The sequence below is a fragment of the Carassius auratus genome, chromosome 29, assembly GCF_003368295.1.
Source record: "Carassius auratus strain Wakin chromosome 29, ASM336829v1, whole genome shotgun sequence".
Lineage (NCBI taxonomy): Eukaryota > Metazoa > Chordata > Actinopteri > Cypriniformes > Cyprinidae > Carassius > Carassius auratus.
The window spans coordinates 8,411,414-8,426,635 of record NC_039271.1 but is presented as its reverse complement, the minus strand read 5'-3'; the positions used below and the strand labels follow the sequence as shown (position 1 = coordinate 8,426,635).

General features: G+C 36.5%; 1 protein-coding gene across 2 annotated transcripts; it reads left to right on the top strand.

Moving 5' to 3' along the window:
• The first annotated feature begins 81 nt into the window (after positions 1–81).
• Positions 82–15,180, top strand: LOC113047989 (periphilin-1-like). Of its 2 annotated transcripts, XM_026209470.1 has the most exons (12): positions 82–256; positions 1,321–1,371; positions 1,463–1,510; positions 1,764–1,828; positions 1,914–2,123; positions 2,358–2,422; positions 5,278–5,412; positions 5,514–5,689; positions 6,561–6,596; positions 7,812–7,888; positions 9,519–9,650; positions 14,360–15,180. In XM_026209470.1, coding segments are annotated over exons 3-12 (1,092 nt in total). In that variant the 5' UTR covers positions 82–256; positions 1,321–1,371; positions 1,463–1,509; the 3' UTR covers positions 14,555–15,180. The 2 variants fall into 2 exon arrangements, with proteins under 2 accessions (XP_026065255.1, XP_026065254.1); XM_026209469.1 differs by lacking the exon at positions 1,321–1,371.
• Positions 15,181–15,222: the final 42 nt, after the last annotated feature.

The window sequence follows — 15,222 nt, the reverse complement described above, 5'->3', positions numbered from 1 at the left end:
TTTAATTTAACCGTAATTTTGTTAAGATCGTGGGGCTTTATTTTGAAAACAACATTTGATCTGAACCCGGAAACAGTGTGTTTTGGATTGTGGCGGTGGATGTTTAGCAACGGGCTGAACGTTTCACCACGTTTCGTCTAAAAATATTATTATTTAACAAAAGTTAATCGGCCACAAAAGTAAAAAAAAAAGCAATAATAATAATAATAATAAAAAAATAATTGACTGGTGATATGCCAAGCAAAGAGTGTGAACGGTATGTAAACAGTTATTTTGGGGTTATATAGGCATGGACTGGTGAAAGACGGTATTACAGCGTTTGATTTTAAGAGTTCGATGACTGGAGATGCACACGTAAGAACTGGAGTTGATTCCTCATTCCACTGTGAATTTAGTACAAACAAACAAGTAAACGCAGAAGAAATGTTATTGCTTATCGTGCGTGTGGTTTTGGTTCTAGAAATAACATTGCGCTAGAAATTATATTGCGCATATAAGTATAATATTGGTACGAATATAGGCGTTATATTGTAAGTAGATGTTATAGTAAAATAAACTAATTTACTTAAAAATAATAATAAAAAAAAACTTATATTTTAGTTAAATTATAAAGCGCCTAATTTTAGTTCTGTCTGTCAATAAAGCGTTCCAGTCGTCACGAGTGCGCGAGCTGTCTGCGTGATATCATATCAGGCCGTTATTTTTGGTACAAAGCAACGTTATGTTACGTAATGAACCGTACATAGATTGACTTGCTTACGATGTTTAATTAAGAGCAATAAGTTTTGTAAAAGCAAAAATGAACTTATTGTAAATAAAGTCTTGAACAACGCTGTCTAGACACAATTTTAAATAGTTCTGATTTTATATATATATATATATATATATATATATATATATATATATATATATATATATATATATATATAATCAGAAGGACAACATAGTGTTTTCTACTATGCAATAAAATGTTATAAAACTTCTTTTTTTTTTTTAAACGGGGAAAAACTGTATAGACTTATCAGCAATAATGAATGGTTATGGGCCATAAACTCGCTAGCTGAGAAGTTTGCGTTCTGCAAGTGAATAACACCTCGTGGTGCCATCCCAAAGAGGCACAAAATCTCTCGCATGGACCTTTTTCTCGACTGTTCCCAGGTGGTGGATCTCAATTCGAGCTGTTTTCAAAAAAACTCTTTCGTGGGCATCTGACCATAATACTAGCACTTACCTATTCTATTCTATTCGTTTTTTAAATTTATATATATAAAAAAATGCTGTGTGTACTGTGCTGGACTAACAGATTTGTCATATCACCAGTATACTGTTTCCCTCTTGCTGGTCTGATTGATTCTATTGTGGTCCTCATTTGTAAGTCATTTTGGATAGAAGTGTCTTTTAAAGGATTCAGTTTAAATACATAATAATGTGCCAGTTTCATGTACCTCTCATTTGTTCATAGATAACCAACCTACAACTGAAGACATTCATTTTCATTAAGAAACTAAAAGTAAGTTATTTAGATTTGATTGAATTTAGTGAAATATGATTAAATATGAACTTTAAAATGTAAAATTTGTATTACCAGTAAATGTTTTTTTTTTTCAGTTCTATGCAATATTTATAGTTATTTATTGTTTTGATGGTTGATGTATATTTAGTTTTAATTAAATTTATGTTGATGTAATCTCATGTGTAAGTGCCATATTGTTACTGAGGTTTAAATCCTATTAATATGTCATTTGTGTCTTTTTGTATCTCAGTGGCTTTCAGGAGAGATCGAAATATTAGAGATATTTACGAGGAACGGTTTCCTCCTGAAAGAGGGGTAAATACTTATTTTTTATAGCTGTTTTTGACCACAATCAGACATTTGGATTATGCTGTGAGACAAGCTTTGTTTGATTATACAGGGTCCATATCCAAGAGGAGCTCGAGGGGACAGGAGACCTCCCTTTGGGCGGCCAGACGAGGATTATGGCCGTGGTTTTGAATACGATGGACCTCGGTTTAATCCAAACAGTGCTCCTCGCAACTACCATGGAGAGGATCAGAGAGGATATCATGGAGACAGCCATCACTCATTTCCAAATGAGCACAGGGGTGGTCCACCCAGTCGAAGGGTAAGAATCAGAGGTCAAATATACAGTCATTTCTTTTCTTCTGTTTTTATTTCTGCCTTTTCGTTTTTTATTCTGGTTAAAGGTGCATATATAAAGGTATATATGTACATTCATTGGAATGGTTTCAGTTAGGTTTAAATAAAAAGAAGAAAAAAATCAGATATGTAAACACTCAACGATTGCAATTGTATATCTCACTTCATCATTATATAATTCTGTTTTGGATTTTAACAGGAAGACTTCCCGTACTACAGAGGGCAGCGAGAGGAGCCTCATGGTGGACGTCAAATTGACTTCAGGTATTTCATAACTTCAAAATGCCACAAAGGAAAAGATGTATTCATACATTTTTGATGGCCATATTCTAAATAAATTGAGCCATCTTTTCTCTTTCTACTCTTTGGATATGGTGGAATTCATGTATTCAGATTAGAATTCAATTAAATTCAGCTTTGTTGTCATTGAACATGTAAGGTACAAGGCAACAAAATACAGTTAGCATCTAACCAGAAGTGCAATAAGCAGTAACTATGTTACAAATGTACAATAAATATACATATATATATACATAATATACATAAATATACAGATAAGGCTATGGACATGGGTATAAGGCTATGGCCATTTAGCAGAAGTTACATAAATTGAGCCATCTTTTCTCTTTGGAATAGTGGAAATACTCACTATTTTATTATTGTATTCAGATTAGATATTGCAAAAGTTACTAATGCAAAATGGTTGCGTGCATTTCAGATAACCTTCAAACATGGTTTGAGTGGCCTTACAAAACATTTTGGATCCCCTTTACAATCTTTTTTTTTTAGTGCTGACCATTTCGGGATCTTAATACAGTGTGTAGACAGAATCAAGGGAGGATATTTCCATTGAAGCATGCGTCATTTCCCCAGCAGATGGCAGAACTGTTCCATCTGAAAACAAGCTGTGTTCCCTCCAGCTATAATGCCTTGTTTTTATACTTTGCATAAGTGAAGAAAGGAAACCAAGAAACAAAGTGAAGTTTCTTACGAAAGAGCATAAATCAAACTCTGAGTTGTCCTACATTCTCTGTTTTGGTTTTTGTGGTTCAGCTCCCATGGAAATACCCACAGACAGTCACTCTGCCAGCTGGATGATCAGTGCGCTTCCCAGTGGTTTTCTGTATCTCAAAATCTGCCTCTTGGGTAATTAATTGCAACAGTTAACAGCAGGATGGGGTGCAGCCAAATGAACTTTGTGTTGGACACACCCCAAAAAAAGCTCTAAATGGTGACATCATTGTTTTCTAGATGAGTAAAATTGCAAGACAAAGAGTCTGTATAAGCAAGCAGTATTTTTTGTAAAGTAGAAACAGAATACACTTGCATAGGATTCAAAAAACAGGAATAATTTTAATTTTCACTCAGAAATTGCTTGTCAATTTCACAATCGTATATATATATATGTGTGTGTGTATGTATATATATGTATATGTGTGTATATATATATATATATTTATATATAAGATGGTGGCGCTTTTGTAATTAGACAGTGAATCATGCTCGTCTAAACCTCTCTTCTTATTAAAGTTAGACATTCCCAAGATTCAGTTTCGAAGAATTACCTTTATATGGTTTTATAACGCATCTTCCTTTACCTATTCAGTGCTTTAATCTGTTCGGGATGGTTTGCAATTGGGAGAGAGGGGTTGACCTTATTTTTGGCTTGGGGTAATATCCTGGCTTCATATCGGCATTAAAGACAGACATGTGGTAATTTGCTCTGTTAGTCCAGGGCAGACAGGGTCACCTGCACTTCAAACAGATGTGAGGGTCATTAAAGTTTTGCGAGGTCACTGTGTGCGGACACATTGTCGTGTTTGATAGAGGGGAACCTGGCTGGGGTTCAGACCAGGGTCACTCAACCAGGTGCCTTTGATTCTGTTACGTCCTCCCTCTCGCCTGTTTGGCAGGCCGTATAAGTGGCACGTAATGGGCCTGCGCGACCGGAGGGTCCTGGTAGGGAGAGCGGGTGGAGGGGGAGCAGAGTAAACTGAAGGGTGTTTTACTGCCGCCAGGACAGATGTGTGTTAATGAATGTCTTGGCTGCGGGCGGACTCTGTTAGGCAGCGCTGCAACTTTTTACAAGCCTCATTTTGCCCTCCTCTTTGTGCAGTTTATATTTAGTTGCTTTTTACAAGCAGGATGTGAAGCCTGTGGCTTGGTTCTTACACAAATAGGTAAAGTCTTAAATGAAGCAGAGCTCAGTGTGGAAACTAGTTTAAGAGAATCTCCTCTGTGTCATCAGGACCGGGGGCGTCCTGCTGCATAACCAACAGGTTTTAAATCTTTAAAAAGTCTTTAAAGACATTTAATAGGCTTTAATGTGCATTACTAAATCAAAACTACCCCCTGCTTTTCTGAATATATTATTGACCCCTAAAAGCCTTTCAACACCTAAAGCCGGGGATAGTTCACCCAAAAATGAAAATGCAGAATCTATTTTTTTTTTTTTTTTTAAATTAGGATCTATTGTTGTTTTTAAACTTGCTGACTTTTATATTGTGGACAAAAACAATTAAAACAGCCTTCAAAATATAATCGTTTGTCATCCACAGGAGAAAGACAGTCATATGTGTTAAGAAAGTATATATGATACATATGAAAAGATGATCATTTGACCTGAGGCGGTGGAAACACTTGTCACCTCTCCCTTGACCCTTCATCTCAATACACTCTGCGTCTGACCCTACAGAGCACGGTTCATAAACGAGCATCTGAGATTAACAGATTGTCCTCCCCTTAACCCCCTTCTTAACCCGTAAGAGGACAGTGGACAGCTATTTAAACCACACATACTTTGATTTTTTTGCTTATTTTGTATATTTCTTTAACACATTTTGGCCATAAATTTTGCTTTTGTTCCTTTTGATTATTTTGGATTAATTTGATCTCTTTTTTCTAGTATTTAAACTTTTGTAGTATTTAAACTCTTCTGTTTTAATATATTTTAAATTGTAATTTATTCAGTCAGAAGATTGCAAAGAATTAGATTTTTACTTTTTTTCTATTCATTTAGTGTATTTAAAAAATGTTTGATGTGGGAAAAAAAATGCTTAATAGTTTTTATCCATAATGTGAATGCAGATATTTGTCTTATTTTCCTTTTCCTGTCTCAGACCGAGCAATCGTGCAGGTCCTGCCCCGAATAGTCGAGTCAAAGGTGCTTACCCTCCGGCCAGGTCTCTGCCTACAGTAGCCCCTGACGCAGGAGACGACACCCTCATACAGGCCATAATGAACATGGACAGGGGGTTTGTATTCAGACACGTTCAAATTAAAATACCCCGTGTTATTCTACTAGTGAACAGACACTCAAGAAAACTTTGTGTATCTGTACTCATCTCTTTCACAGCGAAGAGCGAGAGAACTTGAGAAGAAAGGCGCCCTTCCCTCCAGTACGTGAACGCTCTCCAACTCGGCGGGAATTCCCCCCTTCCCCTCACAGTCGGTCGGGGTCCAGCAGAAGCAGCCGCAGCTACACACCAGAGAAGGGCAAAGTGCACCCTTTCCCTCCCCAGCAGGGGAAAAGTATGAAAAATCCTCAGTCAAAATTCTTGTTCAGTCACTTCAAAGTATTTATTTGATTTTATATATATTTATTGCACACATATGTATAATAATGCATGTTTAATTTGTAGTTTAAGAGCTCAACAGCTCATATGAAATTGGTAAATGCCAATGATGTTCGCAGGTATAGACAGTCTGTCCAGCCTCTCTGCAATTTACTTGGAGAAATCTCATTGGTGGGATCTCCCACACACAGATGGTACAAAGGGTCAGTGCACAGCTTGAAGTGTAGTCTTTGACCTGACGTGGATTATTTGAAACGTGTTGATTAATTTAAGGGTTTTCTTGACTAATTTGCACGCAAGCGCATTCTAATACGCCCAGCTGCAGAGTGGAAGGACTTTCCCTGCTTGTTTATTTCTCACATAAACTAGATAAATGTCCTGAATGCTTCCCGGACAGGTTTGATTTGAGTCGTCGTGTTTGAAAATAGACAGGCTTGGACGTGACTGTACACAAGCGTCCTCCACAGACCTCCGATCACAGATGATGTCACTCAAAGCCTGTCCTAATAAAGACTCCCATCTGTGTTTGTTACACTGTGCTCTGTTACTATAATTAGATTCTCATTAATAAGCTCCAGAGCGATGCTTCGAGCTGCTAATATTGGATGCACGTTTTTGGGATGACATGATCTAAACGTCTCTATATTATGCGGCTCTGAGAAGATGGAGCAGGCTTGCATGAGATCATATATTCTGTCCTCTTATACTGATGAAGGAAATGCATCAAAAACACCTGAATTATTGCTAAAAAAAAATTGCAGCTTTTGGACAGTTTTTCTCTCTTGTTTTTTGATTGTGATGAACAAAAATGCTTTCCTGTGTTTCAGGGTATGAGGAGCCACTCGTGCCAGGAAGGGGAACGGGTGAGTAAAACATTTATTATTATTTTTTATTATTATTTTACATATTTATTATTATGCATCAGAAAGCCAGCATGAATTACATTTTGGAAAATGGTCATTTAGTCTAAAACAAAATAGTTTTTTGGTAAAAAAATTAGCAAAGCTTAATGGAACTTGTGGATAAATGTAATAATATAAATGTTTAATGTGTAATATTATTACTATATAACATTTTTTGTTCTTTTATTGTATTTTAGAATGTAATGATGTGATGGCTTAATCTAGGCTGAACTTTCAGCAGCCATTTCTCCAGACATGTCACAAGATCCTTCAGAAATCATTCTAATATGCTGATTTGCTGCTCAGTAAATATTTCTTAAAATGATCAACCTTGAAAACAGTAGTGCCGTTTAATGTTTTTGTACAAATGGTGATACACTAATTCTTTGATGAATAGAAAGTTTGAAATAGAAATCCTTTGTCACATAATAAATATCTTTAATTTCACGTTTGATGAATTGAATGCATCCTTGCTAGTTAAGAGTATTAATTTCTTTCAAAAAACAAAACAAAAAACTGCCCAAACTTTTGAGTGGTAGTGTGCATTTCCGTTCCAATTTATAGGATTTTTTTAGGAAATCGAAACTCCTCAAATCATACTCCTCTTAAATGCTGATAAGGACAGTGTAATGGAAGTTTAAAGGTCAGCCCGCAGTCACTGTAACTTGAGAGAAAGCGTTGCTAATCGCACCATCGTAGAGCCTCGTTTTGTTTGTCTGCTTTCCTCTCACTTCCTTTGGCCAGGGATCGTAAAAAGTCCACAGGCGTGTGTCTGATTGCTATACCTTTCCTTTTTCTCTAGCTTTCATTTGTTCCATTTATACTTCTCTTTGCCAGATGTTTGATGTGCATGAATACATGGCAAAGAGATTTAGATTTGAATCTTAAATCTGTGTAAATCTCCACATAACTTCTGGTTCTAGACTTCACTCTGCTCCAAATCAATTTTGCAACAGTCCTTGATCTCTCACCGAAGGAATCCGTAGGTGTTGAGCCCACAGCTCACACGGAGAGGGTCACAGGGTGACACCTGCGGTTTGCCTGCAGGTCAAGCAAGGCCATATTCCATGACTTTTCTGTTGATCCATGTAGAAACTATAGCTGCATTGTTGGATTGCGTCCTACAACAGATGCTTTGTTTCTTATGTTCTGATCCTGGTCTTTCATCTTCTACAGACAGGGAAAGGCCCCCCGGCCCCTCCGTGAGTGCATCACGTGACGGTTCGCCCCATAGCGCCGTATCAGCCACTAAGGTGAGTCACACAACACACACAGCTCCCAAACAGATGTACTTACCAGAACACTGTCTTTTATCCACTGAAATAATAAAGCATGACATGCCAGCAATTTCAGCTGATGGTGAAAAACACAAGTCAGTGACTGAAGATTTTTTTCCTTCTTTTTGAAAAGCTGTTTGCTTGTGCTTTCCTCTCTCTCTCATACGATGGATTTTAAAGAGTCCTGTTTGACGTATGAAAGCCAAGCGGCCCGTGTCGTGTTTATTCAGACTGTAAGCACGGTTCTGACACAAAACACGACAGGTCGCTGAAGGAGAGTCATGGACATCATTGGGCCACCCAGACTGCAGCAAGGCTAAAAAAAGAGGGAGAAATCCATTAGCTCAACTCTCGGCTTTAACACGAGATCTTATCGGCGACTCTGAGCACTCTGGACATGCTCTAGGGAGCACTGAGAGCCTAAAATAATGTTGTTTAGCTGTTACTCTCATGTATTCTACTATTTTTCCTTTTTTGCATTTAGGTGAACTGAATCTGAGAACAATCACGGTGAACATACAAAATATTTTATCTGATTTTTGTTTTTCTAAAAAGTGAATGAATGAATCTCTGTGAATATACAGTTTTATTTGTAATGCAAACAAGTTCTTTCAGTGATTCCCGAGACATGGGATGAAACTGCTTTACTTAAAATAATTTATTTGTAGTTTAATTTATAGTTATTTTTTTTTTTTTTGTGCATGTTCAGTGTCATTATGACATTTATTTTAAATTGTAATATTTATATGTAAAGTATATTATATAGTAAAATATTACAATTTAAAATAAATATAATGTCATAATGAGTATGTAAATATTTATTATAAAAACCGATATATTTCACACATTATTTTTGTATTTGATGGTGACCCATTTTGAATGATAGACGAGGAGAAACACATTTTGAAGAAGCACATTCGAATACATATATAAGGAATAATTTATATTTATTCTTTTGTTTCTTGTTCTTTTCCCATTACTCAATTCGTTTTGATTCAAGAACGCTTGAATCAAGATTCAGTTTCAAGCCAACACAACATGAAATGCCTTATTAAAGAACTTGTGTGCATTTCTTTCACCTCTGAACCATATAGAGATGAAAGTTGTTCTAGTTAGTGGACGTCTCAGTCCTCGAGCCTTTGATCTTCTTCCATAGCTCAGCTCATGGGGCATAAGCCATAACCTTGTGCCTTAGATGAAAAGTCTTTGCCAGTGTTAACTGGGCCTGATAGGCGGTCTCTTAAGTTCAACAAACACGCATGTTATGGGGATTCATTGTTTGAAGCACAAAGAATGCCTTGGGAGATCTCATCTTCAATATATATTCCTCTCCACTAACTACAAATGATTGTTATTAGCTTGGTTTGGTTGATAAGTGTGGGACAGTTCATTTTCTGAGACAAAAAGCCAACTTGTTCGACTTTTTTCCTGATTTGTTTCGGTTCTGTCATACAGTGCCGTTGTCCTGCTTTGCTTGTTTTCTGATTTGGAGAAAACAGGACTTTCCTGAATGTTGTTGTTTTCCAGCTTTTGTTGGGGTGTTTTACTCCGAATATGTTTCTGGATTAATGTAGGCTTTAAAAACGTCTTGTTCTGTGTACTGCAGGAGGACGTGACTACGGTGGAAGGGCCCCCAGATGAAGTTCCACCCACCGTTGATGAAGCTTCCTCCGTCATGGATGATGTTCAAGAACAACGAGCTCAAGCTATTTCCGCCAAGGCTCAGGAAATTGAGAAGGTTTGAGAAATGCCCCAAACACTTTTGAGCTTTTATTTCATTAGGTCTGTTGGTCTTTTTTTTCTTTTAATGGCCACATACTTGTTTTAACGCCTACTGTTCAGGATGCTGTATATTATTAATAGAGGTTTGGCAGAGTTAAAGAAATAGTTTATAACACTTTAGGTGAGTTACTACTTTAATGCATTGAAAGATTACATTATTATATTCAACAACAACTTTAAAAAAAAGCATTTTGAGTACTTTTGAGCACAACCACTTGCATGTATTTTGTCTTTTTCTTTCCTTTTTGGTCACTGCATTTACTAAGGAGATACAACGGTAAAATACCCACCATCTCAGCTTTCTGTATGAATTCAGAATGATCATATTAAAGTTCCTGCTCTCTTTTCCTCTTTACTGGCCCTATTAAATGAGAGATGGGATCCCGCAGGAGTGGTGCACCAGCCCTCCTGTTGAGCACCAGCCTTTGGCTCAAATGCTGCTGACGCTGCATGATTTTAACTGTTGGCTTTTAACCCAGTCTTGAGCTTTATTAGGTTATTTACATGTCGAAAAACAAATCAGATTTTTTTGTATGCATGGCCAAGCTCTCAATCACTTAAAAATCTTTTCCTGCATAAATGACTGACATATCAACATTTCTGTCATTTGTTCAGGATTTTAGTTTTTTCTTTGCTTCTTTTGAAGTGTGTTTTGATCTCCCCTGAACGCACATATTTCAGTGGCAGTGTGTGGATGCCTTTCAGGCCAAAGCCTGCTATTTCACAAACTGTGTGTGTGTGTGTGTGTGTGTGTTGTTTCTAAGTGTCCACCAGATGTTTAGCTTCTCCTTCAATCTGGTCTAGCCATCTCTACACTCTGCACTTTACCTTTTTTAAGCAAGTATTTAGCTGGCATGCGCTATACAGCATTTATATATATATATATATATATATATATATACACACACACACACACACAACTAAACAATGTACATCTAAAGGGTCCGTGAGACATAAAAGGATATATTCTGAATAATGTGCTAGTCGCTCTTGTCCATGCAGTAACATTGAGTGGGGTCCAAGTATTTTAAGTGTCAAAGCATCATAAAAATGGTCTGTGCAACACTTGAGCTAGTTTCCATGTCTTCTGAAACAATATGATGGCTTTCAAACAAGAAATCTTGAACCCTTGATCTCCTTGATTCAAACATGAGAGTGTATGTGATTTGACAATCAATTGTTCTTTTACGTTTGATCTTTTCTGTTCTGTTATCATTTGTTTTATCACTCAAAACTTATTCGAATGATTAATTCATGAATCGGACTGGTCTGGTTCCTGAGTTCAACACTTACTCAATGATCTGTTCACAACATTTAACGATTTACAGAGGAGAATTCAGTAAATAATGACTTCAAGTTCAGTTTGATTCTACCATACGCCATCATATGATTTCAGAAACCTTGAAGTATAGTGCACAAGTTGTCGTGGACCACTTTTGATTCTTTATGGTGCCTTTGCATCCTTTTTAAAAAAAATCTGTATACTTTTAGATATAACTTTGGTCTTCCAAAACTAGATGTGAACTTTCACTGAACCACTCTGAAAGTTATTAGTGTATAGATACTTTCCCATTCTTCTCACTTGCCTCTCCCGCCCTTCCTGAATAATTCTCTGCTATCTTAACTCCGAATCAGGAATGAGCCTCCCACAGTACAAAAATGACACTTGAAAGACTGAACAAGAATGCACACACTCTCAAGGTCCCGTTCAGCTTTCCTGTTTGATTGGGTAACAGAGGTGGGGTTCACAGGAAGTGTGTCGAAGTAGAGCATGCTCTACGAAATCGCTTCCCAGCATTCTTGGCATTATGAATTATTTAATCTTAGTGGTATTTTGTATGCTCAAGGTTATAAAACGTCTCATAAAAGGACACCATAGCAATATGAATTCAAATCATAATCAGTAATATTAAAAAAATGTAATCATTACAAAGCAGTAGAAAAATGGTAAGGGATAGAATAAATTTGCTTGAAAAATAGTGGTCGTTCAGAATTTCTTGTTAACCTCTACTTTAGATCAACCCTACTTTAGTTTATTAATGGTTTATTCTGTAAATAGGAGTCTTTTCTACTTTACTCAGATGACTTTCCGACAACAGTACCATGATCCCCTCTTCTCATCTAATTTGAATGTAATTCTAGGCCACACATACAGTTAATGCCCACATGGACTCTCAGTTAAGTTATTCATGGGAATCTTGTGTAATCTGACTCTCTCTTGCAGGGCCAGGATCTGTAACTCATGTTTGAGTTACATTTTACACATGGCAAACAATAAAATGGGCAAAAACAAATAGACTTTAAAGGACGTAAATATCAGAGAATGTAAAGGTGTGGTCACATTTACTGTTGCTCGATAAAATTTCACAGTTAAAATCGAGTTTTAGTAGGAATCTGTGCGATTCGAGAATTGACCAAAACAGATTTCTCAATCACGTTTTTCACGAGAGTTCGCTACATTACAAACAGTGATTTAAGATACAAGAGTGCATATTGATAAACAATGAACCTTTTTTTTTTCTGCTATATTTTTCTGGATTTTTGCTAATGTGATCTTGCCTTTAGACACGGACTGTATTGACTTGGACCAGTAAACGGCCACCCAAGAAACCATTCAAAACTCCTTAGCAACCACATAATGTCCTGGAAACCGCAAATTGTGCAAAGGCAAGCAGCGCTACAATTACTATATTACTACTAGGTTAAACTCTTGTTTCCTTAGTATACTATATGGTGATGATCTAAATTTATAACTAACATTATATTCTTATTTTTTATTTTTTTTAAATGGCACTTAGGCTACAAAGCTCCAGAAATCATTGGCTAAGCAGTAATGCAATTTAAACAGTCACACAGATTGACTTTTAAACTGCAGTCTCTCTTAACCTGCAGCCTCAGGCTACTGAGAACTTCCTTTCTACATCATTTATCCGTTCTATTCTGGAATGTTCTAATTAACTATTAGAGTCTTCTCATTAAACCTATTCGACTTCATGACTATTAGAGGCAGTTCTCACACAAGAACTCCGGGCTTTGTGTGTGGGCCTCGGTGATTCCTGGAACCAGGTGATCTCATTTTACTAGAACTTGACTCAGCCATGGGAAAGAGCCCTTATGTGAGAAGCTAATGAGGAGCTCACTGCAAAAATTATTAGTCAGCACAAATAGTTGGGTGGCTACATTTCTTTTCCAGACTTGTGGGGGCAGGTAGAAGGAATCACGGAAGTTATGATTTGTGTTTTTTTGTTTAATTATGCCCAAAGTTTTCAGTTCCTGTTATATTGTAAGTACTTCCAGATGTTGTTGTATGGTTATATAATGTCAGGGCCATGTCGGAAACTGCCGAGATGTTTAACCATCATTTTGTTTTTTTTTGGTTGGGTGCATTATTGTGTAGCTCCTTACCATCGTAAAGTCATGAGACTGATTTTATCACTGTCTATTATGATCTCCAGCTATAAGTTACATGTCCTAAGGGCTGTGTGTGAGTGAAGGTAATTGCAGAGGTTATGCAGACTCCCCTGGGTCTGAAGCATTGCTTTGATGTCCAGAAGTGTTTGATTATCCAACCACAGTAAACATAACTGAGCTCTGAGAGTTTTGGTTTGGGACTTTGTTCTATCGTCTGAATGGCAGTTCAGAAAGGCAGAATGTTCCCCAAATACACAACAAAACCGCTCTCCATCCCCTTGTCTTCTGTGAACAAAAAAACAGAAAGATGCTTTCATGGCCTGTTCTATGAGATGGGTCTTGAGACTGTGTCATTATTGTCTTTGCCATGAATGTAAAGTACAAGCACAGTATTTTGTTTCCAATTAGAATAATGCTGCATCTTTGCTGATTAAAAAAAAAATTCTTTTAAATGCAAATTTTCATTTAGAATAAATTGTCATTCATATACAGGTGCTTGTCATATAATTAGAATGTCATCAAAAAGTTGATTTATTTCACTAATTCCATTAAAAAAGTGAAACTTGTATATTATATTAATTCATTACACACAGACTGATATATTTCAAATGTTTATTTCTTTTCATTTTAATGACTATAACTGATTGTGCAGCCTACAGAACTAGACTGAGAGACCATTTAAAGGCTTTGCAGGTGTTTTGGGTTAATTAGCTGATTAGAGTAGAGGCACCAGGTGTCTTCAATATTGAACCTTTTCACAATATTCTAATTTTCTGAGATACTGAATTTGGGATTTTCCTTAGATGTCAGTTATAATCATCAAAATTAAAAGAAATAAACATTTGAAATATATCAGTCTGTGTGTAATGAATGAATATAATATACAAGTTTCACTTTTTGAATGGAATTGGTGAAATAAATCAACGTTTTGATATTCTAATTATATGACCAGCACCTGTAAATGCCAACAGGATAAGTACATATCTGAATGGTTTGCTTAGCAGAAAAAAATCTCGTTGTTCTACAGTATGAATTATTATCATCAAAAAAATGTTGTCTGGGCTTGTCAAGGCATGGGTTTCTATGTTGGTTAGAAAGCCATATGGTAAAGAAAATCACATTTTACAGTGCCACATTTAACACTGGAGATTGCCAATGACATTTGTATGCAAATAATCTTCATTTTTAAGCAGCAATTGTATATCGGACAATTTTACTACTTTATAATCTTAAATATTGGGCTGTGTTTTATAGGTCTTTCGTCAGGACTGTGAGACATTTGGCATGGTGGTGAAGATGCTGGTGGCCAAAGAACCCAGCTTAGAGAAGCACCTGCAGAACCCACTTAAAGAGAATCTGATAGAGATCCGTGAGCGATGCCTCGAAGACTTGAGAAACTTCATTGCTGAATTTGACGAGGTGGTACGACAGCCTGAACCTGCTGTCTGAGGTGGCCCCATTTTATTCACCCAGCATTTTGGTTCTTTTTACCCCCATGTACCTACACAAAAGTCATTGTTTTTATGGTTTATGTAAAGGCCATTGTACATTGTGTACTCTGTGTCCAGCTAAAAGAAATCTTCCTGGTCTGCAACAGGGCAAGGGAAAATCTATTTTATGCATTTCATTTATGCAGTTCCATTCATCCACTGACACTAGTCGATGCTAGGTTGTATAATCTTTTTGTAACCTTTCAATATTAAGAGGAAAAAAATATGTTAGAAAGCAAACACAAGGAAAGCAATGCCAGAAGGTTTGCTTCTTTGAAGGTTATTGCAGAAGTTATAGATATTTGATATTATTAACCCATTGAAGAGATTTACTAGATGATGGTGTTTGTTCTGATCAAATGTGCATAAACTGAAAGGGTTCTATGTTGTTGCCAATCAAGTCACTTACATTCAAACTGAGAAAAGTTCATGAATGAACTATGGTAAGTAATCTTTATGGGTTCAGCAAATTGCTGCTGTCTGTATTAAAGAATCTTGAACCTACTATAATGCATGTTTTTCCTTTGATTTAAGCCTTTTTGTGATTTCATGTTTGTAATTAAATAAAGGTGCTATGTTTAGTAATCAGTTTTTTTTTTAGTTTTCTTAAGCATCCTATGAACAAAT